The sequence below is a fragment of the Priceomyces carsonii genome (genome assembly GCF_900007245.1).
Source record: "Priceomyces carsonii strain CBS4050 genome assembly, scaffold: Debaryomyces_carsonii_scaffold_1, whole genome shotgun sequence".
NCBI lineage: Eukaryota > Fungi > Ascomycota > Pichiomycetes > Serinales > Debaryomycetaceae > Priceomyces > Priceomyces carsonii.
The window spans coordinates 1,970,813-1,994,509 of NW_026946674.1; the positions used below are offsets into that span (position 1 = coordinate 1,970,813).

General features: G+C 36.9%; 16 protein-coding genes across 16 annotated transcripts; 8 read left to right on the forward strand and 8 right to left on the reverse strand.

Annotated features, from left to right (window-relative positions):
• Positions 1-150: 150 nt before the first annotated feature.
• On the reverse strand, positions 151-3,291 carry SPT7 (SAGA histone acetyltransferase complex subunit; the record flags this gene model as incomplete). The annotated part of the gene is made up of 1 exon (XM_062950848.1): positions 151-3,291. The coding sequence occupies one exon, from the start codon at positions 3,289-3,291 to the stop codon at positions 151-153; it is 3,141 nt and encodes a 1,046-aa protein (XP_062807909.1).
• Positions 3,292-3,804: 513 nt separating this feature from the next.
• On the reverse strand, positions 3,805-4,371 carry UBC4 (E2 ubiquitin-conjugating protein; the record flags this gene model as incomplete). The annotated part of the gene is made up of 2 exons (XM_062950849.1): positions 3,805-4,204; positions 4,328-4,371. 2 exons carry the CDS (start codon positions 4,369-4,371, stop codon positions 3,805-3,807), a joined length of 444 nt encoding a protein of 147 aa, XP_062807910.1.
• Positions 4,372-4,783: 412 nt separating this feature from the next.
• On the forward strand, positions 4,784-6,856 carry UGA3 (Uga3p; the record flags this gene model as incomplete). The annotated part of the gene is made up of 1 exon (XM_062950850.1): positions 4,784-6,856. The coding sequence occupies one exon, from the start codon at positions 4,784-4,786 to the stop codon at positions 6,854-6,856; it is 2,073 nt and encodes a 690-aa protein (XP_062807911.1).
• Positions 6,857-7,033: 177 nt separating this feature from the next.
• SIK1 (snoRNP complex protein) lies at positions 7,034-8,602 on the forward strand (the record flags this gene model as incomplete). The annotated part of the gene is made up of 1 exon (XM_062950851.1): positions 7,034-8,602. One exon carries the CDS (start codon positions 7,034-7,036, stop codon positions 8,600-8,602), a length of 1,569 nt encoding a protein of 522 aa, XP_062807912.1.
• Positions 8,603-8,864: 262 nt separating this feature from the next.
• PRCAT00001091001 (uncharacterized protein) lies at positions 8,865-9,581 on the reverse strand (the record flags this gene model as incomplete). Its single annotated transcript, XM_062950852.1, has 1 exon — positions 8,865-9,581. One exon carries the CDS (start codon positions 9,579-9,581, stop codon positions 8,865-8,867), a length of 717 nt encoding a protein of 238 aa, XP_062807913.1.
• A 290-nt stretch (positions 9,582-9,871) lies between these two features.
• On the reverse strand, positions 9,872-11,329 carry PRCAT00001092001 (uncharacterized protein; the record flags this gene model as incomplete). Its single annotated transcript, XM_062950853.1, has 1 exon — positions 9,872-11,329. One exon carries the CDS (start codon positions 11,327-11,329, stop codon positions 9,872-9,874), a length of 1,458 nt encoding a protein of 485 aa, XP_062807914.1.
• An 829-nt stretch (positions 11,330-12,158) lies between these two features.
• PRCAT00001093001 (uncharacterized protein) lies at positions 12,159-12,686 on the forward strand (the record flags this gene model as incomplete). The annotated part of the gene is made up of 1 exon (XM_062950854.1): positions 12,159-12,686. One exon carries the CDS (start codon positions 12,159-12,161, stop codon positions 12,684-12,686), a length of 528 nt encoding a protein of 175 aa, XP_062807915.1.
• Positions 12,687-12,996: 310 nt separating this feature from the next.
• Positions 12,997-13,731, forward strand: PRCAT00001094001 (uncharacterized protein; the record flags this gene model as incomplete). The annotated part of the gene is made up of 1 exon (XM_062950856.1): positions 12,997-13,731. The coding sequence occupies one exon, from the start codon at positions 12,997-12,999 to the stop codon at positions 13,729-13,731; it is 735 nt and encodes a 244-aa protein (XP_062807916.1).
• A 379-nt stretch (positions 13,732-14,110) lies between these two features.
• YKE2 (tubulin-binding prefolding complex subunit) lies at positions 14,111-14,461 on the forward strand (the record flags this gene model as incomplete). The annotated part of the gene is made up of 1 exon (XM_062950857.1): positions 14,111-14,461. One exon carries the CDS (start codon positions 14,111-14,113, stop codon positions 14,459-14,461), a length of 351 nt encoding a protein of 116 aa, XP_062807917.1.
• An 84-nt stretch (positions 14,462-14,545) lies between these two features.
• On the reverse strand, positions 14,546-15,289 carry PRCAT00001096001 (ubiquinone biosynthesis protein; the record flags this gene model as incomplete). The annotated part of the gene is made up of 1 exon (XM_062950858.1): positions 14,546-15,289. The coding sequence occupies one exon, from the start codon at positions 15,287-15,289 to the stop codon at positions 14,546-14,548; it is 744 nt and encodes a 247-aa protein (XP_062807918.1).
• A 178-nt stretch (positions 15,290-15,467) lies between these two features.
• PRCAT00001097001 (uncharacterized protein) lies at positions 15,468-16,336 on the forward strand (the record flags this gene model as incomplete). The annotated part of the gene is given in 2 exon segments (XM_062950859.1): positions 15,468-15,524; positions 15,533-16,336. Coding segments are annotated over 2 exon segments (861 nt in total).
• Positions 16,337-16,364: 28 nt separating this feature from the next.
• PRCAT00001099001 (uncharacterized protein) lies at positions 16,365-17,246 on the reverse strand (the record flags this gene model as incomplete). The annotated part of the gene is made up of 1 exon (XM_062950860.1): positions 16,365-17,246. The coding sequence occupies one exon, from the start codon at positions 17,244-17,246 to the stop codon at positions 16,365-16,367; it is 882 nt and encodes a 293-aa protein (XP_062807920.1).
• A 547-nt stretch (positions 17,247-17,793) lies between these two features.
• Positions 17,794-18,414, forward strand: NUO1 (Nuo1p; the record flags this gene model as incomplete). The annotated part of the gene is made up of 1 exon (XM_062950861.1): positions 17,794-18,414. The coding sequence occupies one exon, from the start codon at positions 17,794-17,796 to the stop codon at positions 18,412-18,414; it is 621 nt and encodes a 206-aa protein (XP_062807921.1).
• A 370-nt stretch (positions 18,415-18,784) lies between these two features.
• PRCAT00001101001 (uncharacterized protein) lies at positions 18,785-21,355 on the forward strand (the record flags this gene model as incomplete). Its single annotated transcript, XM_062950862.1, has 1 exon — positions 18,785-21,355. The coding sequence occupies one exon, from the start codon at positions 18,785-18,787 to the stop codon at positions 21,353-21,355; it is 2,571 nt and encodes an 856-aa protein (XP_062807922.1).
• A 114-nt stretch (positions 21,356-21,469) lies between these two features.
• PRCAT00001102001 (uncharacterized protein) lies at positions 21,470-22,960 on the reverse strand (the record flags this gene model as incomplete). Its single annotated transcript, XM_062950863.1, has 1 exon — positions 21,470-22,960. The coding sequence occupies one exon, from the start codon at positions 22,958-22,960 to the stop codon at positions 21,470-21,472; it is 1,491 nt and encodes a 496-aa protein (XP_062807923.1).
• Positions 22,961-23,223: 263 nt separating this feature from the next.
• Positions 23,224-23,616, reverse strand: SDC1 (Sdc1p; the record flags this gene model as incomplete). The annotated part of the gene is made up of 1 exon (XM_062950864.1): positions 23,224-23,616. One exon carries the CDS (start codon positions 23,614-23,616, stop codon positions 23,224-23,226), a length of 393 nt encoding a protein of 130 aa, XP_062807924.1.
• Positions 23,617-23,697: the final 81 nt, after the last annotated feature.

Here is a 23,697-nt window from a genome sequence, read left to right on the forward strand (position 1 = left end):
TGCCTTCCTTCGTGTTTCCTAATATTTTATTAATTTCTGATAACGTTAAAATAAAGTTCAATAGTCGCGAAGATTTCTTATGCACAGAATATTCAATCTACTAATCTACATAAATACATGACATCTAAAGATAATGAATAGCATGTTTCGCTATACCATAGCAGATTCTCCTTTGTGAGTCTGATCTATAAGACCTTCATCGTCAGGTAAAAAGAAAGATCCTGCAATAGTTCTTTTTTTCACGGATGCAATCTTACCAGTAGGTGGTAGTCTCGGTCTTATATTTCTCTGTTTCTGGGGTAACTCTTCATCTTCGATCAAGAGGAGCAGGTTGGGATCAGGCAATTCTGTCGATTCTCCTTTCTTTTTCTGATTCTTTATGAAAAGAGTTTTTGACTTTTCAAGTAACTTTTGATAAAACGACTTTAATAAACCTATTTGATTATCGATATCAGCAGCCGTTAGTCTCGGCACCTCAAACTCTATTAAATCTTCATATCTCTGTTGCCTCGTGACGCTATCACTATTCGTGTACGAATTCTGTAGCCTTGAATGCAACAAATTTATAGGAATAGAAGAACTTAATAGCTTGAATTCTTTATCTAATCCTAATTCCTTGAAACCAAAATAATCATCCCCAATATCATTTGAAAAGTCACCTGTAACAAACTGTTCGCTATTATCTTCAAAGTTGTTCTCTTTGAAAGTTTCTAACCCTGGTCTTAACAAATCTTTCAAAAAATTAGACAAATTTGTTCGCAAAGCCTTTAACTTTTCCTGTTGTTTCACAATTCTTTCACTAACAAATGTATAGAGATCATCGGGCTTCTGAATTCCATTCTCTAGAAGCGAAAGAAGTAATATTTGGCGACTCGTTAATCTATTTGAAGAGCTAGACTCAGAATGCAATTTCAACGATTTAATAAGATTACTCATGAATCTCTCGGCAATCTGAGTAAGTGTATTAATAGCTACGGGCTCTGTACATTCAAATCCTGTTTGCATAGCTATCTTGCTCACATTTCTTCTCAAAACGCTATATTGAACTTCTTGAGTAAAAGGATCATGGTTTGCAAGCCGCGATATAGGATCTACGTCGACTTCTTTTATTGGTTCAATCTCTGGCTGCTTCATTTGAGTATGATGAACGAACTGCTGGGTTTGCATTTGTCTTATTAACGAGATTTTGAAGCATATCCTTCTAATCTCTTGAATTTCTGTAATGTTTTCAAAGTATAACTTATTCAAACCTGAGTCGGTAGGCAAAACGAAGCTTGAATGTTTCCTTCTCAGTTGCCCTAGGTCAAAATCAATCAACTTTTGCTCTCTCCTATCTTCTTCATCTTCTTCAACTCCTCTATACAAAAGACCAGGGACGCCTCCAGTAATATCATGTTCCAATAAATAAGGTTCCTCTCCTTCTATTAAATTTCCACTCTTTGGAACAACTTCCTGATTAGCTAAGTAGTGGCTAAAATTGTTCATGGCCCTCGATCCTCGTAAAATTGCAGGTGCGCTCATATTCAACTTTGATGATGCGTCAAACAACTGTGACCTTTGAGCACAGTACTCAGCTCTAGATTTTGCGGTTAATGTCTTCCATGCCTGTAATTCGGGATCAAACTCTTCCTCTTCCTCTTCTTCATCATTGTCAGCGGCATCATTATTGTCTTCATCGTCATCTTCGTCCTCTTCAATTTGATCTACAGCCGCAGAGTCAGCAGCCAGTGTACTTTGAATAGTTTTGGATCCAACAGCTGACTGCACGGGTTCTGGAGTTTCCGAAGGTTCTTCAGGCTCTGATTTTACTACCTGATCTTGCTCTTTGGCCCTTTTTCTTCCTTTTTTGTAACTTTTACCTGAAACAGGGTCAGGAGAATCGTTTCTACTTTCTAGCTCGCCATTTTCTTCTTCCTTCTCTAACTCGGTCCTATTTTTGATCGTAACGTCCGGTATTTTTGGTATTAATTTGATGGTCTTCTTTTGCATTGCAATGGCATGAGCTCTAAGGAAATGCTTGGGATCTGCGTTATATGTCAAGCAGTTTGACCAAATCAACATAAGGTCATCTACAAACTCTTTCTTTGAATTGTAACTCAAGCCTCTAAGTTTTTTCATTACAGTATTAAGATCCATAGGCTTTTTAATAATGAGACCATAATTAGGCGCCTCCCGTTTCGATACTTTGTTCAAAAATGGAGTCGAGTGTTCTGTATAACCTCGTAGTTCCATAACAACTTTCTCACAAGCTTCATAAAGTGCTTCCTGACCAACCCTTTCATCACTTGCCCACTTTCCCCGACTTTTTCTGACATCCATGAAGAGATTTCGCAATTCAAAGTCATTAAGAGAAATTTCATCTCTGTTCTGTTGAATAGTTTCCAACAAATGCTGCAATGAAGTTGAAGCGGGGCCCAAATTGATGCTCATATTGTTAGAGGATGAATCAGCATCCTTTTCCGTTATAGTTTGCGATTCTTCCAATTTCATGTCACTTTTCTCCAATTTCCGACGCTTGATGAGCGTTTCACGATCGTATTCAAAACTGTGGTAGACTTTGTTGAATTCTTTTATTAGTGCCTCTTGATCATTCATCGCAACCTCATTATTAGGTTGTTCAAAATCAGTTCTCGAAACTTGATTGACATGCAGCTCACTCTCACTTTTAAAAATTGAAGTCGGTATCTCTAAAATTACTTGGTTTTCTTCAGTATATTTGATTTCCGTATTATCTTGTTTTCCTTCAGAAGCTGGAACATTTTGTTGCTTCAGATGTGATTCCTCGCCTTCTTCTTCTTCATCATCATCATCATCATCATCATCGTAATTTTCTTCTTCTTCCCGTACTGCTTGCGATGTAGTCTCGATTATCTTTTGCTCGCTGTTTTCTTTTCGATCATCACTAAGATCATCCAATTGGTCAATGAGCTCATAGTCATCAGAGACTTCTTCAATGTAATAGCCGTCCAAGCTGTCAGAGTTATAATAGTAATCTACTGCCTTTTCCCAAAGCAAATATCGTATATGCAAAGCTAGCATTTTGATAGCCTGGTTTCCTTCTTCAACGGCATCTTCAAGATCTATATCCTCATTTTTGAAATACTTGAGAACACAGTTACCCTCGAGAAAATTATACCATATATCATAAGAGGAAGCTGAAAGAATATAGTGTAAAACCTTCGCTTGGGAATCATGCAAGAAAACTTCGAAATACCGTCGCTCATCGAGTTTTTTCGCCAATAAGTATAACTTTCGAGGATTATTTAGCTGAAAAGCTGTTAACTTTTCCATATTCTCTGCCTCAGCTCCAATCTTCTTATAACAGCGTATCCCTAGAATGTTTTAATCTAAGTGGACGCTCCCCCACAAGACAAAGCACTGTAATAATAGTTGTTATATTAGTTACACAAAAGTAGTAGCCTCTTGATATTCGAATAATAATAAAATCGGTTCCTAAATCCCAATTATGACGTTCAGATATAAACGAATGCCTATAGATTCAGGTTTACCAATATTATATTAACTTATTCAATTGATTAGTAGTCCTAAGCGTTAGTGTATCGCAGTGAATAATCTCGAGGTGTAAATATCGAAGTCGTGCAAACAATTTAAACTTCTCGAATGGGAGCCTACAAGGAATCTGAGCTTAAGATGCAATCATGATATTATCTATGTAATTGAGCCTCAATAAACCAACGACTACCAGAAACATTATACGTTTAGAAGATAGACTAGAAAAGAATAAGAACAAATTCTAAGTGTATAATCCTATTTATTAATTCCCTATTCTCTTGCTTTCAGATCTCAAACAGCATATTTCTTGGTCCATTCTTTAGCTGTAGCTTCATATTTAGACCTGTCTTGCTTGTAAATATGAGCGATCTCAGGTACAAGCGGATCATCAGGATTCGCATCGGTCAATAAAGAACAGATTGATAACAAGACTTTCGAAATGGTCAAGGCAGGAGACCACTGATCTTTCAAAATGTCCAAACAAATGTTTCCGTTACCATTAATATTTGGATGGTAAATCTTTGTTGTGAAAGCAATCTTAGGTGGCTTAAATGGATAGTCCGTTGGGAAATGGATAGACAAGAAGAATACCCCGCCAGCATAAGGTGAATCTGGCGGTCCCATAATCGACGCCTGCCAGTGATACAAATCATCCCCTACGGGTCCAGCAGAACAAGAAGACGGTGGATCCCTACAAATGAGCTGTTAGTATACTTGATTCTTGAGACGCTAAGTCATTCTATGCTACTATCAAACTGTGATAGTTTCATGATGGCGCTAGAGGAGCGATATTATAAATCCGTGTAATACATACCTCCCCAAATCTGCTAATTCCTTGTTAATACGTTTTAAAGACATCAAGTAAAGTGAAACTTAGTTGTATATATATATATCTCCCTTCGAAATTAATAAACGGCAAACTCTTATCCCGTGAAAAAAAATTAGTTGTATTAGGTCTATATTTGAAATGTTTTAGAATCACACTAGTGATTTGGTGTTCAATCAAGGTGATGGTTTGCCGCAATAATACCACGGCTTGCATACAGAATTAGAAACCAATAGAAAGTTCTCCCACCGTGTTGAAATTTACGCCGATACAGGATTGATCGGAATCGGTGGTACGGTTTGGCGACATGTAGCCTATTGAGGGTGATGTTAGACATTTTTACATTTTTACATTTTTACATTTTACTAAAAGAGTTTTGTGTTATAAGCGTTTTCTTATCTTGAAACCCCATGTATAATATTCAAAGGAACCGACACTAGATAGATGTTGGTGACATTCTACTCAAAACAAAGAGATTCCAAGAAACGGAAGCGAGAAAATGACGAGCCGATCAAATCTGATGATCTTTTTGATGTCCCGCAAAGTTATGACCACGAACAGTCTGATGGTAAGATGAAAATTATTGCAAGTAGAAATGATTTTTCCAGACACAAAGTTTCCAATAGATCTAGAAATGGGTGTCTTGTATGTAAAGTGAGAAAGAAGAAGTGCAACGAAGTTAAACCCGTCTGTTCAGATTGTCAAAGACTAGGTAAAGAATGCACTTGGAGCGATCCATGTGCAATGTCCGAGCAAGAGATGAGAGTTTTGAAGGAAAAAATTGAAAAAGAAGAGAGCGAATCTAAACTCAGAAAAAGGAAGAGTAGAATTCAAGATACACTGGATATGCGGGACATTCTGGATGATATTCTTAATACAAAGGCGAACATAAAGGTCGTGACGGAGCCATTTAAGAGTAATGGTAGTGACGGATATCTATTGCTGGCAAAGAATATGAAGTATTCTTCGTCATCACATAAAGAAACACGACTTGGAAATCATCCTTCCACAGAGGTACTATCCTCCTCCAAAAATTCTTTGATGTTAAATCTTCCCCTCATTGAGCTGCGACGAGATTCAAATGATACAAAGAAAAAAGTACGTAGGAATAATGAATTGGGCTATACAGGAACACCACCTTTTTTTGATGAAATCGTATCTCCCAATTTGTTTGAAATCTTCGGAAACTTTGATACCCAGGCTCTCGCTTCGCCTTCAAGTTCTACATTCGATGAGCTACTTGCTAACTTTAATTGCACAATAAGCCCATCTCCAACTCTTCCTCCTTCACCCTTTCCGGAACTATCCAAAAGTGCTCTCTACTTGTATGATTACTACGTTCAAATATTATCTGCGAAGGTCTCAATAGCACCAATTTCTCAAAATGATTCCAACTCATACCAAAATGTTTTCTTACCTTTGGCACAGAAGGACAATGGAGTGTTGAAAGGAATATTGGCGTGGGCTTGTTTCCACTTGGGAGGGGAGTGGACAAATGAGGGCCGAAAGTATGTTGAAGAATCGCTTGATCACTTACACGTTACTACAATCGAAGGCAAATCAGTAACAAATTATAAGGAAGCGATCTTGAACAAGTTAGCTACACTTTTGATTCTATGTGCTGCCGAGATATGTCGCGGTGATGTAAAAAAATGGCCCCTTTATCTTGAATGGGGCTCAAAGATATTACACTCCAATCGTCAACTTTTGAATTTCAACAGAACTAGAGAAGAGAATTGGATAGTATCGAATTTTGCTTATCATGACCTTTTAGCTACTTATTCGAGCGAAAAAGGGACATTCTTCTCTTCGGATGATTATGTCAGAATCTTCAAGGAACAAAAACGGCTTTTAAATGGTAACTTGGATCCTTTGCTTGGCATTTCAAAACATTTATACATTCTAATAGGAAACATTGGCAATTTGGCTCTTCAAAGTCGGAAGTTTTCAGAATCATACTATAATGGAAAGAATCTGTCTGAATGTTCAGATGAAGAGTCTAGCTTTAACGATGATGAACTGATACTTCAACTATCAGGTATTATAGAGACAGGAACCAGCTTGCTCAATGACATAGATAATTCAAAACCGGATGCGAATGATTTAATTCATTTGACGGACCAGGATTTGGAACTACAGTTAACGCTATTTGAAGCTTTTCAAATAAGTGCAAAGTTGTTCTTGAAACAGTCCGTTCTAATGTGCAATCCATCATATCTTGAATGCCAAGTTTTGAACAACGCATTAATGAAATGCCTTAACATACTCATTGGCTCACGCGTGCAGGCATCTCTAGTATTTCCTGTGTTCATTTGTGGCATTCATTGTATAACTAATCGTCATAGAGATGCAATAAGAGAATTAATTGGGAGGTTTGTCAAACTGTATGGGCCTTGGAATATTACTAATATCAGTATGGTGATCGATAGGGTTTGGTCTGATAATCCACAAGGAGATAAATTCGTTAACTGGCATTCAATATTGAGGGAATTAGGTTGGGATATCAACTTCGCTTAGAGTTAGCATATATTTGTATTTCGATATTTAGTAAACGAACATTCACCTTTTGTGTCACTAATGTATACACAACTTTTTTTTGTGCACCTCAAGGAGATGAGGACGGAGAAATTTTTCACTTTTGACAAAAATTAAAGTAGCGCTGCCAAATACTAAAGTAGGATAAAAAAGACAGACATGGGAAGTCTTGACTATCTTCTTTTTGAAGAAGCAACCGGATATGCTATATTCAAAGTTGTAATCCAACAAGATGGTATCCAAGCGAGACTGAAAGAAATACAGGAAGCTTCAAATGATTTATCAAAATTTTCTAAGATGGTTGAATTAGTTTCATTTGCTCCATTCAAGGGAGCTGCTCAAGCCCTTGAAAACGCTAATGATATTTCTGAAGGTTTGGTATCAGATTATTTGAAATCTGTTTTAGAATTGAACTTACCCAAGAGCTCGGGAAAGAATAAAATTACATTAGGAGTCTCGGACAAGAACTTGGGTCCTTCAATCAAAGAAATATTTCCTTATGTCGACTGCTTGTCAAATGAAATAGTTCAAGATTTTTTGAGAGGTATCAGGGTTCACGGACCTAAGGTATTGAAAGATTTACAGGAAGGTGACATTGAAAGAGCTCAGTTAGGTTTAGGTCACGCATTTTCAAGAGCTAAAGTCAAGTTTTCAGTCCAGAAAAATGATAACCATATCATCCAAGCGATTGCCTTGTTAGACCAGTTGGACAAAGATATCAATACATTTTCCATGAGAGTGAAAGAGTGGTATGGATGGCACTTTCCTGAATTAGCAAAGATTGTCCCTGATAACTATTCGTATGCTAGATTGACTCTTTTGATCAAAGACAAGGCATCGCTTTCTGATGATCTGTTACATGATATATCAGCATTAGTAAATGAAGACTCGGGGATTGCTCAAAGAATTATTGACAATGCTAGAATATCTATGGGTCAAGATATCAGTTTAGATGACATGAAGAATGTTTCTACTTTTGCCGAGCGTGTAGTGAAGCTAAGCGAATACAGAACTGGTTTATACTCTTATTTGACTGAAAAAATGAATACAGTGGCCCCTAATTTATCATGTTTAATTGGAGAAGTTGTTGGAGCAAGATTGATCTCACATGCGGGATCATTAACAAACTTGTCCAAACAGGCAGCCTCTACGGTCCAGATATTGGGTGCTGAAAAAGCTTTATTCCGTGCATTGAAGACTAAAGGTAATACCCCTAAATACGGTTTGATTTATCATTCCTCGTTTATCGGAAAAGCAGCCGCAAAAAACAAAGGAAGGATTTCAAGGTATTTAGCAAACAAGTGCTCCATTGCCTCAAGAATTGATAATTACAGTGATGATCCCACTAACGTGTTCGGACAAGTCCTCAAAAAACAGGTTGAGGAACGGTTGAATTTTTATGACACTGGATCTGCACCAATGAAAAACACGGATGCCATTAAAGAGGCTCTAGCATTGGTCGGTGATGATCTCGTTGACAGTGTAATAAATGAAGATAATGATGTTTCCTTAGTTGATATAGAGGTTGAGACTGACAAAGCAAAGAAGGGCAAGAAAGAAAAGAAAGAAAAGAAAGAAAAGAAAGACAAGAAAGAAAAGAAGGAAAAGAAAGAGAAGAAAGAAAAGAGAGAGAACGATGAAAAGAAAGATAAGAAAGACAAAAAGCGAAAAGCCGTTGAAGAAGATTCACCAAAGAAGAAGAAGAAGAAGACAAAGGAATCTAGTTGATGGCCAGATTTGTATAAAAAACTTGCTTTACTTTCGATCTCTATTATTTACTTTGTAGATTATTTTTATATTTCTATTGCATGTTATACAGTTATAATCGTAACCTTACCTGATCTTCAAGCATTGCAGCGTCTCGATATAAAAATATAGTATATTTTATTAGCAGCTTTATGAAGCTCATAAAGACTATAGAAAGTAACTAGACTCGTTCGCCAAGATAGCTAGAGGAACAATACAATCTAGCGAACCCCTTAATTAAAAATCAAATTTCACTATTAGATGGCTGCTCATTCACCTTTGGAGCACTCTCGTTTTCTTCTGACGTCTCTGCCGGTGAGTTGTGTGCTCTAGTAACTAAGTTATACACAATTTGGGCTGTACGAGAGAGTTCACTCGATTGACCTTCTTTGGGAACCTTCTTAATGTCTGGGTAATGAGCCTCGACCAACTGATCTAATTTTTGGTTAACTGGAGCGACCATTGGGTCTGCTACACTAGTGATAACACATTTTCCTTCAGCATCATATAAAGTAGAGTGAAATTTGCCTTTAATTTCGTTCACAGTTTTAACTGATGGCTCAACAAGATTCTTCAGTAAGCTATCAACAATTATAGCATTTTTGGCCTTGACGCTATCGATAGCGCCATTGATTGGTCTTGTTACTGGATCAGTGAGGTCATGGACTTCTAAGGTCTTAAGACTAGGAATGTGCTTGTCAATTTTACCTAAAGCCCCGTCGGCAATCAGGTCACCTTTGTCCATTACTGTCTTGATGGGCTGTGTCTCTCTTACTGAGCTCAAGTGAGGAGCAACTGTAGAAGCAATTTTCAGGGATAATGGAAGGGAAAGCACCATGTTCCGAGTAGAAAGTAATATTGGGTATTCCTTGCAGTGTGCTGAGAAATGACGTTGAAAAGCGGCACCTCCATCAGGAGCAGAAACAACGGAAGCAGCAGTTGGTTCAATCTGAGATGTCATAGTGGAATTTGTAGCTTTGAGTCTCAAAAATCTTAGCTAAGAGAATCTGTATTTTAAAAGTATTTCTTTTAATTATAGTCGAGGCATCTGTGGTTAACTGCTGCATTTATACTCGTTGCGAGAGAAAGTTTACAAACCTGGCTGCGAAAAAAGATAAAAATAAAAGACTATTTTAATTGTTGCCACAAAGATCGCCACAACAAGTGACCTCTACATTGTATTTTATGGCCAAATAAAGACTTTGTTGATCACACAAATAGCTAGAATTATATGTCATGACATGGTCAAGATTATTGATCCGAGGATTGGGAAGAGCAAGAAAATATCTCTGATTGAAGCTCTAGGCCATGATCAGCGTCACCAAAGTTGAAAAAGTCACTTTCATCAAAGTTCGAAGAGAGTGACGTGTTGCACTCTTCGCTTGATTCGGTGCTTGCATCTGACATGTAAGTGAAGTGATTACTTGAAACACCTACTGTGGTTTTGCTTTCTTTAATTGAAAGGTTTCTTTTTGAGTCACCATAATACCCATAATTAGGATCTTGTGTACTTGTGGTTATTTCGTCGGCCAACTTATGTATACTATGTCCAGTTTTTGGTTTTTTCTCTGCCTTTTCAATTAAGCTTGTACGAGCATTTTTCCTCTTCCTAGGAGAATCATTCATGCCATTTTCCGATGAAACATTTTTTGGCGGTAAACTTTCAAATAGGGATGATGACACCGAAGGCTCTAGTAAGAGCTGTTCCCTAGACTTGGATAATGATAAGTGAGTAGTATCTTCTGTAAAAAGATTTTCGTCTCCTTGAAATTCCCTCAAGAAAACTGAATGATTAATATTACTTTGGCTTGTGGTATTCAAGTTTTTGAATAGTGTGGTATCTTGATTTACCTCATAGACCTTGCTGCTTATTAGCTCTGGTTTAATTTGACTAATCATTACAACACCTGATTTCTTTTGTGATATTCTGCATGCCCTAACGTCGCTAACCATGATTTTTATTGAATGTGAGCTGAAGCTCTCTTTTGCCTCGGAAGACAAATTTGAATACAAAGGATTTTCTTCCCTAAGTTGATCAAAGAATAATCTATCATATGCTGAAAGGTAGTAAAGCTCATCTAATATGTTGTAAGCCACTAAATTTTTAAAGTTAAGGACGCTGGTTCTAGCTCTCAATGACAGTAAATCAAACTCAGGACTTCTTAATATGTTAATGAGTACCTTTATGCGGCCAGATTTATCCAAATGATCAGGTTCAATGTGGTTAACTGTTGAGGGCCACCATGGTGGCTTGGATTCGTTGTAGTATTTGTAGGGATATAAAGCTTGCTTGTTAGGTTCTGCGACCTTAATCCATTGCTTTGCAACCTCTTTGCAAATTGCCTGGCTGAGTGAAGTTAACAAATCTGCATAATGACTCATTAAGTGCTCAGTTGTCTTACGTGAAAGTTCTAAAGGATATACAATCTTCAAAGCCGGTTTTATTTGACATAGGTTTGAACTTTTGAGGCAGTCGCTTGGATTCTCAATGATTGATTTAATCTGTTGTAGTTGTGATTCCGTAAAACCTGAGGAGACCAGAAAGTTTACTGGGTGCTCTGAACCATCCTTGGTAATGAGTATATAGCTTGTCTTAGATTTTGACAAACTGTTCAAGCACTCAATAAGTGATTCTTGTACGGGAAGTTTTTGGCAACAGGTTGTTCCAATCTTATGATCGCTGCATTGTTGATCTAACATTTCCTTCATATTAATGTCTGTCTGTTTCTTCTCAAATACTTATTAGAGGATTAATGTACTACTCAGACGACAATGGTTTCCATATTTAATACTTTAGAGTGTTATTTCGAAATGGTTTCAGATTCACATAATTATTACAACATAAATTTTTAAAATGTTCGCATATAAGCTGCAAAATTGAAATTAGATGTACTGTAAGTTCCAATCATAAGAAGGAAACCCTAACATCAAACTAAAGCACTAGGCAGTTAAAGATAAGAATCAGAAAACGAAACAGATCTATCAAAGAAATTAATCTCTTATTCAACTTGATTATCCTTATCCCAGAGGAAGAGAAAGCTTGTGTGGGACATTTTTATTTCAAAGATCCAATTTAGGTAACTAAATTCTCAAAAAGCACAACTTGGAACTTTTGGGTTATAGACCTGAGAAGCGTTCAAGAAAATCTGCTACTTTCAAGCATCTTATTGCGAGGTTGATTTCGTTATCCCAAATTTGAAAGAAGGCATAACTAATTAAATAAACTGAGAGACAGAGACGAATTATACCAGACCCCGAGTACCTGGTCAATTTAGAAGATGTCTTGAGCTTATAACCAAGGATTGTTATCGATCTGCTTTGGATTGATTCTATTAACGCTATTCTCGGGAACAACTTGAAACGTAAAAGTTGACACATTAATTTTAACATACACGTCCTTTTTATGTGCAGCCTCTAAAAATTTGGCAATTGTAAGCTTGCCGGAGTGGCACTTAGTATTAATATTTGTAAGCTCAAACACACTTTTGCATTACAAGGATCTAAGCTTAACTGTTTCTCAACAGTTTTAGGGATCAAAATGGTCAGATTCTTTGAAAACTCACATTTATACGATCATGACTTCAAGACTGCCTCATTTGCTTATTTAAACAGGTATCCGAATCCATATGCTAGTCATGTATTAAGTAGCGATACGCTAGAGAGTTATGTCGATAGTGATGGGTGCTTGAGAACCACTAGACTTGTCGTAAAGACAGGTCGCTTGCCCAACTTTATTAAGCCTTTCCTAGGTGATAACTTGAATTCCTGGATTATTGAAAAATCGCTAATCAACCCTAAAACGAATAAGATGCTTTGCTATAGTGCTAACATAGACCACAGAAAGTTTATAAAAGTTGAAGAGTATCTCAAATATACTGGCAAGCATTCTCTTTCTACGTTGGTTGAATGGAAAGTTAAGTTTTCTTCGAATTTTTTCGGATTCAAAGAAAGAATAGAACATTGGGGTCATCGGAACTTTTCCTCAAACATGCCAAACTCTAGAGAGGGATTACTGTACGTTATGAACAAATTCAAAGAAAAAAACAGCATATTCTTACAAAAGTGAATTTAGAATTTAAGTTCTACAGGCTACTCTGGAACAGTTCAGGGCAGCAACGCTCATTTTCTAACTCGTTTGGATGGAAACGATATTATGATATAGCATTTAGCAATTTGCTTGTATATATATTAACATGGACTTGAAAGTAATCTTTATTATAGTAGTATCTTAGCAATCATGTGACCGAACTCCGATATCAATTTGTAGACCTTACCAAAAGTGAGGTTCTGAAATCCTTAAATGAATCCCTCTTTGTCTTGAATAAGCTTATCGAACATATTCCTTTAAAGGTCCCTAGATTTAAAAAACATTTGCAATGGACTCTAGAACATCGTCGTTGGCACAGGCGAAAAGCAGAAGGAAGTCAACTTCTAGCTCATCCGTACGTCGCAGAGAATCAATGATCTCGGATCCAGCCACGATAAAGCGCAGGAGCTCATCCTTTGCATCAACATCCTCACCATGGTTCAAAAGAAATTCTTTACTATCACCAGCAATGATTCAGAATGAAAATTTTTCTGTTTATGAGTCAAGCAGCTTTTATTCTAGCTCTTCAAGTTATAATATAATATCCTTAAAAGAGTGCCAAGGATTCATATTCAATCAAGATTTATTTGCATCGCCTTATCAGCAGCTGAAATCGCTAGCTAATGAAAGGAAATATCAAGCATTGAGCTTTTCAAAGTCTCGTTCAAATTCTTCTTCGCGTTCACAGTTACAATCACAGACCCGTTCAAAACTGAATTCTCCATCTAGTGCTAAACAAGGCACATCTGCTGAAAGGAGACATACTTCTTATCATGATCCGAAGCCTCCATTTTTCATTTCGGGCGATGAAAATGCTATTGCAGACGATGACGACTCAATCGATGTGTATTCTGAACCTAGTGAATCAGAACAGATCGATGACTTCAACAATGCCCTCGTCGATGAATACAATGAATACGAAGAAAGTGTGGACTATGGTGGTGATGCTACGAATAGGACGTACAAAGTGTGTGTTACAGAAATCATTGTAAACGAAAATGACAACAGCATATTTCCCACATAGAGGCTTTGAGTTTGTTAAACAAGAAATTCCATTTTCTTTGTAATGGTTGTATTGTCCTAGTCTTAGATTGGTACCTCACTGGCAGTTGATACTATTTTGTTTTGTCTTCTAATCTACATTCATTTCTTTCCTAATTACTTTAAAAACAAAGAATACCCTTTATACGTCATTATATTATTTATGGATATGAGAATTTTCAACTTTTGTAATCAAAGGCTTTGCAGCTTCTGATAATCTTGACACCCTTATAATTGTCTTAAGATGTTTCAAGTTCTTTCAAAAGCGTTGATTTTGTGTTACTTCAGTACTTCAGTAAAAAGTCGATGCAAAATACCAAACCAACAAGAGAAGTAAAATTTAATATTAAAAACAACGAATCATGTCGGATCCTAAGCAGCAATTTGAAAAGCTCTCGCTTGAATTCAGTAATCAGCAGACAACTTTGAATGACCTAATTTCTTCCAGATCCAAGCTAGAAACACAATTTCAAGAAAACAAGATTGTTATGGAGGAGTTAAATCTTTTGAATGACGAATCTAAAATCTTTAAGCTCACAGGACCCATACTTATGCCGCAGGATTATAGCGAGGCAAAGTTGAATGTATCAAAGCGTATTGAGTTCATAGAAGATGAAATAAGTAGGGTAGAGAAAAAGATAGAGGATAACCAGAAGAGCATTGAGAAAACTAGAGACACAATCTTAGAATTAAGATCAAATATGAACAAGTAGCCCCATTTTAGCGAAAAGTTTCGTTTTGCATTAATATATACCTTTAATAGTTCGAATTAATATAATCTTCAATCTGCATATCACTTAACCTCTTATAAGCTGCGACCTTATCAAATTAACCAAACTAATTGCATTAAAAAAAGCCCATTCTTCAGCAATATTATACGAGTTGCCTAAGGAAACAAGCTTTTCAACTTTATCATCCACAAACTCATTTGTTCTAACAAAGCCTGGGCTTGAATCCTGTAGCATATACAATTCAGACGACACATAAATTGACGACAAACTAAGTCTTTTTGAGTACCAACTGAAATCCACAGACTGGTCTCCAGAATAAAAGGCTATGTCATCACTCAAGTTACTTAACTCCTCTAATGATTGATTTATATTATATGGAATGACTAATTGTGAAAGGCACTGACTCAATAGATTAATTACGGGAGCGTTGTAAGCTAGCCTTTTCTTAATTAGGAACGCTACTCTATCGTACTCGTTCTCGATCGTCTGAAATTTACTGCTATTCTCCACTTCGTTCTTGAGTTTCTGTCGTTGATATTTTAGCCAAAAAAGGGACAATTGGTACTCTAAAGATTTGCCTGACGAAATGCCAGTTAGCATAGAACGGAGCGAGTCAGGGTATTTGAGTTGTCTTATTGCCATTGTGATACTGTCTTCCTTAAATCCGTACTTAGGAACGTACTCTAATGACTTCGTTAAAATAGTGGACTCAAGCGTACCAGGATTGATTATAAGATTAGAGCTCGGATGATCCACAGCATGATAAAACCTTATACTCCTTACTCTCTTTGCGATGCTTGATCTAAACATCACGACAAATAAAGAACGTCCGAATTAGTGTTATGTCAGAATGTTTTTGTTGCGACTATCGTATGCCTTGAAAAGTTGAACAAATGCTCAATTTTGAGATCGTCCTCGATTAAAATTGTAAGCTGTGGCGAAAAAATCAAATAAAAGCATAAATATAAATAAAGAGTAGCCTGTCACCATGTTGGTAAGTAATCTATATAATGTGGGCATCGCATATCTATTGTTGATTCTAACAGTCAGTAGTTCAAACCTTGGAATGCTGAGGCACCATCACGGCATGCCCTTGAAGACGATTACGATACCAAAGAGGGTCCAATTCCTGAGATAACAATTGAATCGCTAGACGTACTGGTAGATTATTTTGTCTTATTTTCAAAGAATACAGAAGTTCTTCTCAGTAGCTTGGAAGAAGGAAAAAAGATTGGAAAGGTGGAAATAAGTTACCCTCAATTAGAAGACCACGAATCCGAATTTGATATTGATAACGAAGATTATGATGAGTACAACCAGATGTATCTGGCAGCACATATGAAAGCATTGAATTATCCAAAAGTTACAATTGACATCATAAAGTTTGATAACTTTGCTACAGTACAGGTCCCACATTTCAAAAATGTTATAACAAATCACATATTGGCCCGAGCTTTGATCAATAATTTCGATTCAAAGGTAAAGAAGAACTGGATAACTGTTTGTCCTGGCAGCCTTAATTATAAGTGTACTATTTGCAAATTATTAATTAATTCAAACTTCAGCAGTTTGCAGGCTATGAAAACAATTCCTAAGTTGGAGCCTCCTCACTTTGTAACTGGAACGGCCGCCTCTTTGATCTCAAAATTGAGCCAGCTGTCTAATTCGAAATGCATTTCTTTGGTTCTAAATTCAGAGGGCCCAATTGGTTTTGAAAAGATCGATGGTGATGCATTGATAGACGCAGGTTATACTTTAGCTCAAATCTGTCAAATCTCCAGCTCTGCCTACCTTAAAAAATTAAGTAGCTCGGTGAGAAAGATCAATGGATATTCTAATTCCTCTATGTATATATAAATGCGATATGTAATTTTGATTGCTTCATCTAACCACTAGAATTTTTCATGGATAAATAGCAGTTCCACAATACCGAGATTGAAGAGCTAAAAGGAACCTGGTAGTTACGTGGCACAATCAAGAAATTGATAAACTGCACTGGAAACCAGACGGTGAAGTTTGCCATTAATGTTTTGAGATAAATTTTGCTCATCTTGACCTTGGCGTCATTCCAAGATCCGTACTCTAATACCATCGTACCATAGGTAAAGAAGCAGAATAACGAAATTGGAGAGTAAAGTAACTGGTCAGTCAAGACTTTCCTCAAAACTTCAATGAACTTAGGATCCTTAGAATAAATTTGTAAAAATTTATACCACCAGCATTGGACAAACGCCATGATGAAGCCCCAGCACATAAAGCCAGCTAACCTCTTGAAGTTAAAGAAAGTTAACGTGACTGGAGTGTTTCTAATAGTTTCGTAATCCTGCGATTCTGTTGTTATGATTTGAGGTTCCTGGATAAACTCAATGAATCTATTGAATTCGATTTCTTCAGCGTGAGGTAAATGATTCTCAGTTGCATCCGATGCCAGATGAAGAATAGCAGGCTCATGCATTTTGAAGCTAATTATTGGTTGATTGGGTTTGAAATTAAGTATGGACTGCGCTAAGGTTTCAGAGATTCCGTAAAGTACCAAGTTAGTTACTATTATTGTTATCAAAGAGTTTTTCAAATATAAGGCCGTGTACTTGGTAGTCAACTTAACAAGGAAGGTACCCAATATCCAAATAATGATGAAATTTAAGGCTGGAATGTTTGATATTCGTAATCCATTAACAGCTCTCGTCAACTTAGAGTGATCTATGGAGTGCAGCAATTCCAGATCACCGGAAACATCGATATCACCATCCTCTAATCTTATCGGCATTGTCGTCCTCCTTGTAATAAGCGAATTGACTAAATGTGCCTTATTCTCGATTGACAATAAAATGATAAGAATACTGCATATAATCAAATAAGGGCCCACCAAAGACAACGGTCTAAAAATTATAATAAACAGCAATAAGAGACTCGTAGGTTTCAGGTAGTCTGTGGAAGGCGTACCAGTTTTCAACGCATCTGAAATCTGAATATCGGTTCGTCGCTGATTGATATTATATAGAATCAAGGGTTCTTGTTTTAGTAATAAGTGGCGGAATGTGAAACATGTCGAAAGAAGAAGAATTGAATCCTAAGATAAACCCGACACGGCTTCCTTTACTTATTCAAAATGAAAATGCCAGTGTTTCTTAGTATTACTATGCTTGATGTAAGTTTGGCGTGATAGAGAATTACCAAGAGGTATATGCAGAACTATAATAAGGAAGCGCACGAAATGCTCGTTCACTTCCAATCAAAATTTGACAATTGAATATGATAGTCAAAGAGTGTAGTTTGTTCGTCGGATTCACTTAAAGTTAGATTGGTGGAAGAAAATGTCATATAATAAGAACAACCAGCCAGTGAGATCGGAGCCAGCGTATTCAGACTATGAGCTAATTGATGTTGATCCTCATTTCAAGAGAGTTGTTGCATACTTTAGACCATCAGACTACGGATTTTGGGCGGCTACGACTGCAGGATTCCCTTTGGCTTTACAAGCATGGGAGAGGTTAGAACCTAGAGAAGGAGCGTTCAAGGCACCTGCAAGGATTCCAGGTGGAGCATTGAGAGCTGCCACGCTATTAGGGTTTGTCGGGGGCTTTTATTTTGCCTATATTAGATCTTCAAGAAGATTCTTAGGCTGGTCAGAGAACGCAAGAGAAGTCAAGAAAGACCGTTACCAAATTAAGAAACTTTTGGCTCAAGAAAAGTTGCCATATCATGAAAATGAGTCAGTTTTGGATGATAGGTTAAAAGATATTGCTAACAGAAATTCTCAATATTCATTCGCTACCATGGCAATCATACCCTGGTTCAACTTTGCGCATCACCCATACCATGGGGTAAATATTCAAAAGTATTACGAAAACAGACCAGGCGAAGAAGAGTGGGGTTTTAATAATTTGAAGCCATATGAAGACATAAAAGCAAAGTATGTAAAGCACATAGAGTAATGAACAGAGATTTCGTAGCATCGACAACGTTAATATATAATAAACCATTTAAAATCAGTGTTGCACTTTCGTAGGAAGAACAAATATTAAATTAGACAAAGTTTCATCGTAACCAACTTTGTTCAGTTAATCAACCAAAAGCCAAAATGTGAACGTCCTGACAACTATAAGATTGTATTATCACATATTCAAAGCTAGCTGGGCTAGCAATTATGTTTTTGGAGGGTATGTGATAAAGTTAAGATCAACTTCAAGAATCCAATTAGTCTTATGAAGATGTCGTGTACATGTGATAAATATTTGTTTACAAAACATTCAAAATATCGAACCAAAGTTAGATATCGATCTGTGTTAAAGATATCAATTTGAAATGACTGACGAGACTGACTACTCATCGTTACCACTAGGTGAACGACTTACTCATAAAGTATGGAAGGTCAGGTTGACTGCGTATGATGAACTAAGCCGACGCTTCGATAGTTCTCCACAGGAAAGTGAGGATTACATGCAAGAACACATCAGCAAACCTGAAGTGTTCAAAAAGTATATCACAGATCCAAATGTGGTAGCACAAGAGTCTGGAATTAAATCCTTAATGAAATTTTTAGAGGTAGGAGGAAATCCCTCCATTGTATCCAAGTTACGAAGTCAGGGGATCATTTTAACACTTTGTGAGAAGGCATTATCATCATCGCGTAAGAATACTAAAGACTATACTATCGAGTGTCTATTATTGTTCACGGAAGTATCGAATGATGTTAATGGCATAGTCGAAGATATTTTATCTTTGTTGAAGCATCGCTTGCCGAAACTAGTTTCTGGCTGTGTTTCTGCACTCGCCGTGCTTGTGGACAATTTCGGTTGCGGTATAATTTCGCCTAAATCTATTATTCCTCATTTAGAGCAATTGTTTGGACATGCTGATAGGAACGTCAGGCTAGCTGCTACTGAGTTGGCCGTCGAACTTTACAAATGGATGAAGGGTGCATTGGTTACAGTCTTGTTTCCCTCATTGAAACCTGTTCAACAGAAGGATCTAAAAAAAGCATTTGAGTCGATTGATAATTCTATTGTTTTAGAGCAGAAGAGATTGACAAGATCTCAAAAGGCAGAAATTGCCAGAAAGAAGGAAGAAGAGGCCGCTTTACTCAAAGAAGAGCCTGTCAATGACATGGACATTGACGTGAAGGGCCCGTCAGATTACAAAGCACAGGAGAATGCTTTTGACCCTTATGATTTGATTGATCCAGTAGAGGTACTCTCTAAATTTCCTCTGGACTTGATGGTTCGAGTGAACTCAGACAAATGGAAAGATCGCAAAGAAGTTTTGGAAGAAGTTCACGCTATATTGGAGAAAACAAGCAAATTGGCGCCAGATGACTACTCTTCAATAGTGCGGGTCTTTGCAAAATGCATGAAAGATGCGAATCTCCAGGTGGTTCAATTAGCCGCTAACTGTATTGAGTTCCTCTGCCAGGGATTGAAGAAGGATGCTGCAAAGTATATTCACACTCTTCTTGGACCGATAATCGAGAGAACCAAGGAAAAGAAGGCTTCCACTGCAACTGCGTTGGCAGACGCTTTAGACGCTTTATTCAGCGTCTCGTCTTTATCTGAGATAATAGACGACTCGATCAAAGGTATGAAACATAAAACGCCCCAAGTTAAAATAGCATCTTCTAGTTACTTACAAAGGTGTTTGGCTGCAACAACTATCCCTCCAACAGGGTCTGAAATAGAGGCGATAATGGAAGCTGGTGTGAAATTATTGAGTGACTCTCAAGAGCCAGTAAGACATGCAGCAACTGAACTTATCGGGACTTTAATGAAAATAACTGAAGAGAAAGAGCTCAAATCGTTCTTAGATAAAATCGACGACAATAGAAAGAACAAAGTGATCGAATTCTCTTCAAAAGTCGAAGTCAAATGCAAGTCAAATTCTAGAACAATCTTAAAGGAATCCTCGAAATTCGAAGTAGCCCCTGTATCAAGATTATCGAAAAGAACAGGAATACTAGCCACCAACTCTTTAAAGCCCACTTCCAACTCGTCTTCATCAATACCCGCCAAACGTGGGGCGACTTCACCTGTTAAACGTCCTGATGACGTTTCTAAAGTCTCGTCATTTGGCCGTGGACTTACTGGAAGATCATTAGTGTCTCCTGTTTCGAATAATGGATCATATACTACTGCTAATAATACAACTAACATTGCTAATAATATTGCAAATAATTCTGCAAACAATAATTTTCAGTCAAATATCTCGTCTGTTGAGAAGGACCAGTTAATGCAATTGAGGAGAGAGAAGGAATCGTTTCTCGAGCAAAAGCAGAAGGATTCTCAAATTCAATTACAGCTAACTGATGAGAAGCTTGTTTTGAATCAGGAACTATCTCACCTAAGAGCAGAGATAGAAAATCTTTCGAAGGATCATAACAACTCAAAGTTAATGCTAAAACAAAAAGACACTCAAATTCTGAGGTTGAACAGTGATTTAGAAAACGCGAAATTGAAAATAAGAGATTTAGAACAAACTGTAGAAATGATGAAGCTACAAAGAAATCAAGTGCAGTCAAAAATAAGCAGGAATAATTTATATGAAGACAAATTTGAGCCGAAGAAGTCACTTTCTCCAGAGCACATAGGGCCACGGTCTGCATCCGGTGAATTAAGCTCCAGAGTCAAAAGGTTATCGATAGATGGAGAAAGACTACTCAAGGAAAATGCAGATAGTCATCTGATTAATGGCTTCTCTAGACATAATAGCCCGCACAAAATTGTTGATAATACAAATACATTTAATACAGCAACAGGTAAAGAACTATCTGTCTTAGACATGAACGATGACAGCTGGAAACGGGCTGCGGAAGTCACATCACAGTTGAAAGCTCGAATAGAAAAGATGAAAGCAAGGTCTAGAACTGGTATAAACTTTACATAAGACTTACAGTTGAAGCTTTTTTAAATAATTATAACCGTAGACGCATTAAAAGATGTCAGCTAAAAGATGACCTGAGTTGTTATTTAATATATATATACATTAGTTGATTATGTTTTATAATCTCTCTTGGTTCAATTCAGAATCATTCCTCTTCAAGATGTTATAGCCCCAAAACCCAATTACATTCAAAACACCAACTCTCCAACCATTAAACAATTCTAAACTTTGTATTCTTTCTTTGAGTGTCAGTTTTTGTTCATTCGATGATTTATAAAAAGCATCGTTGAATTCCACTATCATATTGGTATCAGGATTATCAATAGTGATGACCCTTTGTTCATCTTCAAGAATAGATTTGGGGCTCAACAAGAACCTCACTTCCTCTTTTCTCAATAGATTCTCAACAGGTAATTTAATGAAGAACTCCATTATTAACAGAGCTAAGTTTACAACAGTGTAAAGGCTTGGGGAGCTATTCGCATCAATGTTGAATTTGATGAAAAGAATGTAAGGTGCCATTTTTCTAAAAATGCTTGTTGAAAACTGATGAAGCGCAGTTAAGATAGCAACTGTTTTAGGGGGGTGAAATAAGGCAGATATAGGATAGTGACGTATTGATTCCCTAATAGATCTATTATTGACTATCGTAGATCTTAGATCTTGTGAGCCTTCTTTTGAAGATGGCTCCTCTTCTAAGGCTGGTCTATTGAATTGAGTTATCATTAATCTAACTTTAATTAGATCCAAAGGTATCAAAATTAAGCCTGTCAAGACACATGCACAAACACTTAGCCAAAGACTTCTTAAGGGATCTGTAGAATGGGTGAGATCCAAAAAAAATGGGTCAGGGATTCCCAAAAAGGGCGATAGAAACCCGGTTATCCATGCTTCAATCGTATGCGATAAAGTATGATAAATGAACGAGGCATTAATTCCTCTGAACAATGCGAAAGGGCCATCTTCTGTTACTATAGCTGATATTATATCCATCGTATGCTTAGATGTCGGACGAATTTTGTTCAACTCTTTTAATTTTAAAGATCTTCGGATTGAGATCTTGTTTGATAGCTGTGAAGAGGCAGAATCACCAGTGCTTTGGAAATAATCAGGTTCTGAGTCTGAATCGGTGTAGTCGCTAGCGTATGAGTCAGTCATTGACGATTGAAGTAATCTGGAATGACTCGAACTTTTCTTCTCTGTTGGCTTTTCTATATCAAGCTTACCTACTTGTAATACCAACCTTACAATCTCCAATGGCTGCGATATCAAGGTCTTCAAATAATTTTTACAGAAATTCCACATTAAATTTTTGAGAAGCTCAACAAGATTATTGAAATCAAAGTATTCCTGGAACTCTAAATCGTACACATAATTCTTCTCACTGCCTTTTGAATAAGAATATTCGGCACCAGTGATACCAAGTCCCTTTCCGGGGCTCAATCCTTTGTTTTTCACTTGTTCTATAACGGGCATTGCTAAGGTTGATGTAATGGGTTTATCTGTGGCGGTATCAATCAAACCAATGCCTGGCTTAAAAATAACAGAATAGCCGGCATTGAATGTATCATGGTCATAATATGGTCGTAAGTTAGTAGAATTTGACATTATCGCTTCGTTTATTTCCGTGGCAGACAATTATCAATTGCGAAGGCGTTTTTTTTGTTTTTTTAAATTGTTTCTTAATAATGTATTTGATTTCGAGTTTTATAAAAAAAAAGACATTGAACTTTTTAATGGTAATGACATAATAGTCATGTAGTATGTAAGACAGAGAGTTGAATTATCTAATTACCTACATATTATAAAGAGTGATTTTTCTAGATGCTGTAGGATTCCGAATCCGAAGAGCCCTCCAGGTTTTTTAAAGATTATATTTCTTCTTCTCGTTGGTTTTTCTGCTCCTGAGATCTATTTATTAAGAACTGCCCTAAATGAAACAATGGATCCTTGGGCTTATCTCTGCTCAATTCTCTTAATCCTTCAAGTATATGTAATGTCAAATGTTCATTCAAGTATCTCCTTAACGAGGAACCGCCAACTACCTCAGTCAAGGGAGGCATAACCTCAGTATTTGTGTCTTCTATCTTGTGCTTTTTAGTAAGTGTAATTTCTTGATTCGGCTCTGTCTTCGGAGTCAATGACAAGTTGTTATTCACAGGTTTGTGCTCTGTATTCGATGTTCGATCAGGCTCGTTCACATTCCCCGACAAGCTAGCAGAATCTTGAACCTTATCGGCCCTAGATTCATCAACTTGATCCATACTGCAATCAACTTATTCTTAGAGCCAGTTAAGAGCTAAGTTTAAAGCTTTCTTCAATTTATATATATATACATATATATA